This window comes from Equus quagga, chromosome 5 (genome assembly GCF_021613505.1).
Source record: "Equus quagga isolate Etosha38 chromosome 5, UCLA_HA_Equagga_1.0, whole genome shotgun sequence".
Taxonomy (NCBI): Eukaryota; Metazoa; Chordata; class Mammalia; order Perissodactyla; family Equidae; genus Equus; species Equus quagga.
This window is the reverse complement of record NC_060271.1, coordinates 77760811-77761933: the sequence shown is the minus strand read 5'-3', so window position 1 is coordinate 77761933 and position 1123 is coordinate 77760811. Positions and strand designations below refer to the sequence as shown.

Genomic DNA, 1123 nt, shown 5'->3' with positions numbered 1-1123 from the left:
ACCTCTACTCCTTACTTACATGGAGAGAAGCCCCATATTTTTTATCAACAGACAGCTCCAGACAGTCGTCTAACTGAACAGGCTCAGAAAGTTTCAACTTTTCCTGGATTTGCTGAGCAGAAGACTGGGATACCAACAGTAGCCTCTCCTTCTTACCCACATGGGGAGAAGCCCCATATTTTCTATCAACAGACATTGCCGGACAGTCATCTAACTGAACAGGCTCAGAAAGTTTCAGCTGTTCCTGGATTTGCTGAGCAGAAGACTCTGATACCAACAGGGTCCTCTAGAGCCTACTCATTTGGAGAGAAGCCCCATATTCTCTACCATCAGGCATTACCAGATAGTCTTCTAACTGAAGAGGCTCTGAAAGTTTCATCTGTACCTAGACCAAGTGACCAGAAGACTGGTGTAGTAATAGTGCCCTCTAGTTCCTACTCACCTAGAGAGAAGCCCAGTATTTTCTACCAACAGGCCTTGCCAGGCAGTTATCTACCTGAAGAGGCTCTGAAAGTTTCAGTTGCTCCTGGACCAACTGAAAAAAAGAGTGGGTTACCATCAGAAGCCTCTAGTTTCTACTCACAGAGGGAGAAGTCCAATATTTTCTACCAACAGGAGTTGCCAGACAGTCATCTAACTGAACAGGTTCAGAAAGTTTCATCTGTTTCTGGACCAGCTGACCAGAGGACTGGGATACCTACAGTAACCTCTCCTTCTTACTCACATAGAGAAAAGCCCTTTATTTTTTACCCACAGGGCTTACCAGACAGTCATCTACCTGAAGAGGCTCTAAAAGTTACAGCTGTTTCTCGACCAGCTGACCAGAAGCCTGGAATACCAACAGTACCCTCTCCTTCCTACTCACATAGAGAGAAGCACATTTTCTTCTCACCACAGGCCTTGCCAGACAGTCATTTTCTTGAAGAGGCTCTGAAAATTTCAGCTGTTTCTGGACCACCTGATCAGAAGACTGGGTTGCCATCAGAACTTTCTAGTTCCTACTCAAATATAGGGAAACCCATTATTTTCTACCCACAGGACTTGACAGACGGTCATATACCTGAAGAGGCTCTGAAAGTTTCAGCTGTTCCTGGGCCAGCTGACCAGAAGACTAGGTTACCAT

At 45.5% G+C, this 1123-nt stretch overlaps 1 protein-coding gene across 7 annotated transcripts in view; it reads left to right on the top strand.

The window, feature by feature from the left end:
• ALMS1 (ALMS1 centrosome and basal body associated protein) overlaps window positions 1-1123 on the top strand; it is a 244752-nt gene that overhangs the window by 83002 nt on the left and 160627 nt on the right. For all 7 annotated transcript variants that reach the window (XR_006888598.1, XR_006888599.1, XM_046660995.1 and 4 more), the window contains one exon: window positions 1-1123. This exon is cut by the window's left edge and continues 1238 nt beyond it; it is cut by the window's right edge and continues 2073 nt beyond it. Coding sequence is in view for 5 of the 7 variants with exons in the window: in XM_046660995.1 (XP_046516951.1) it covers window positions 1-1123 (1123 nt within the window). In the remaining 2 variants the exon portion in view is untranslated.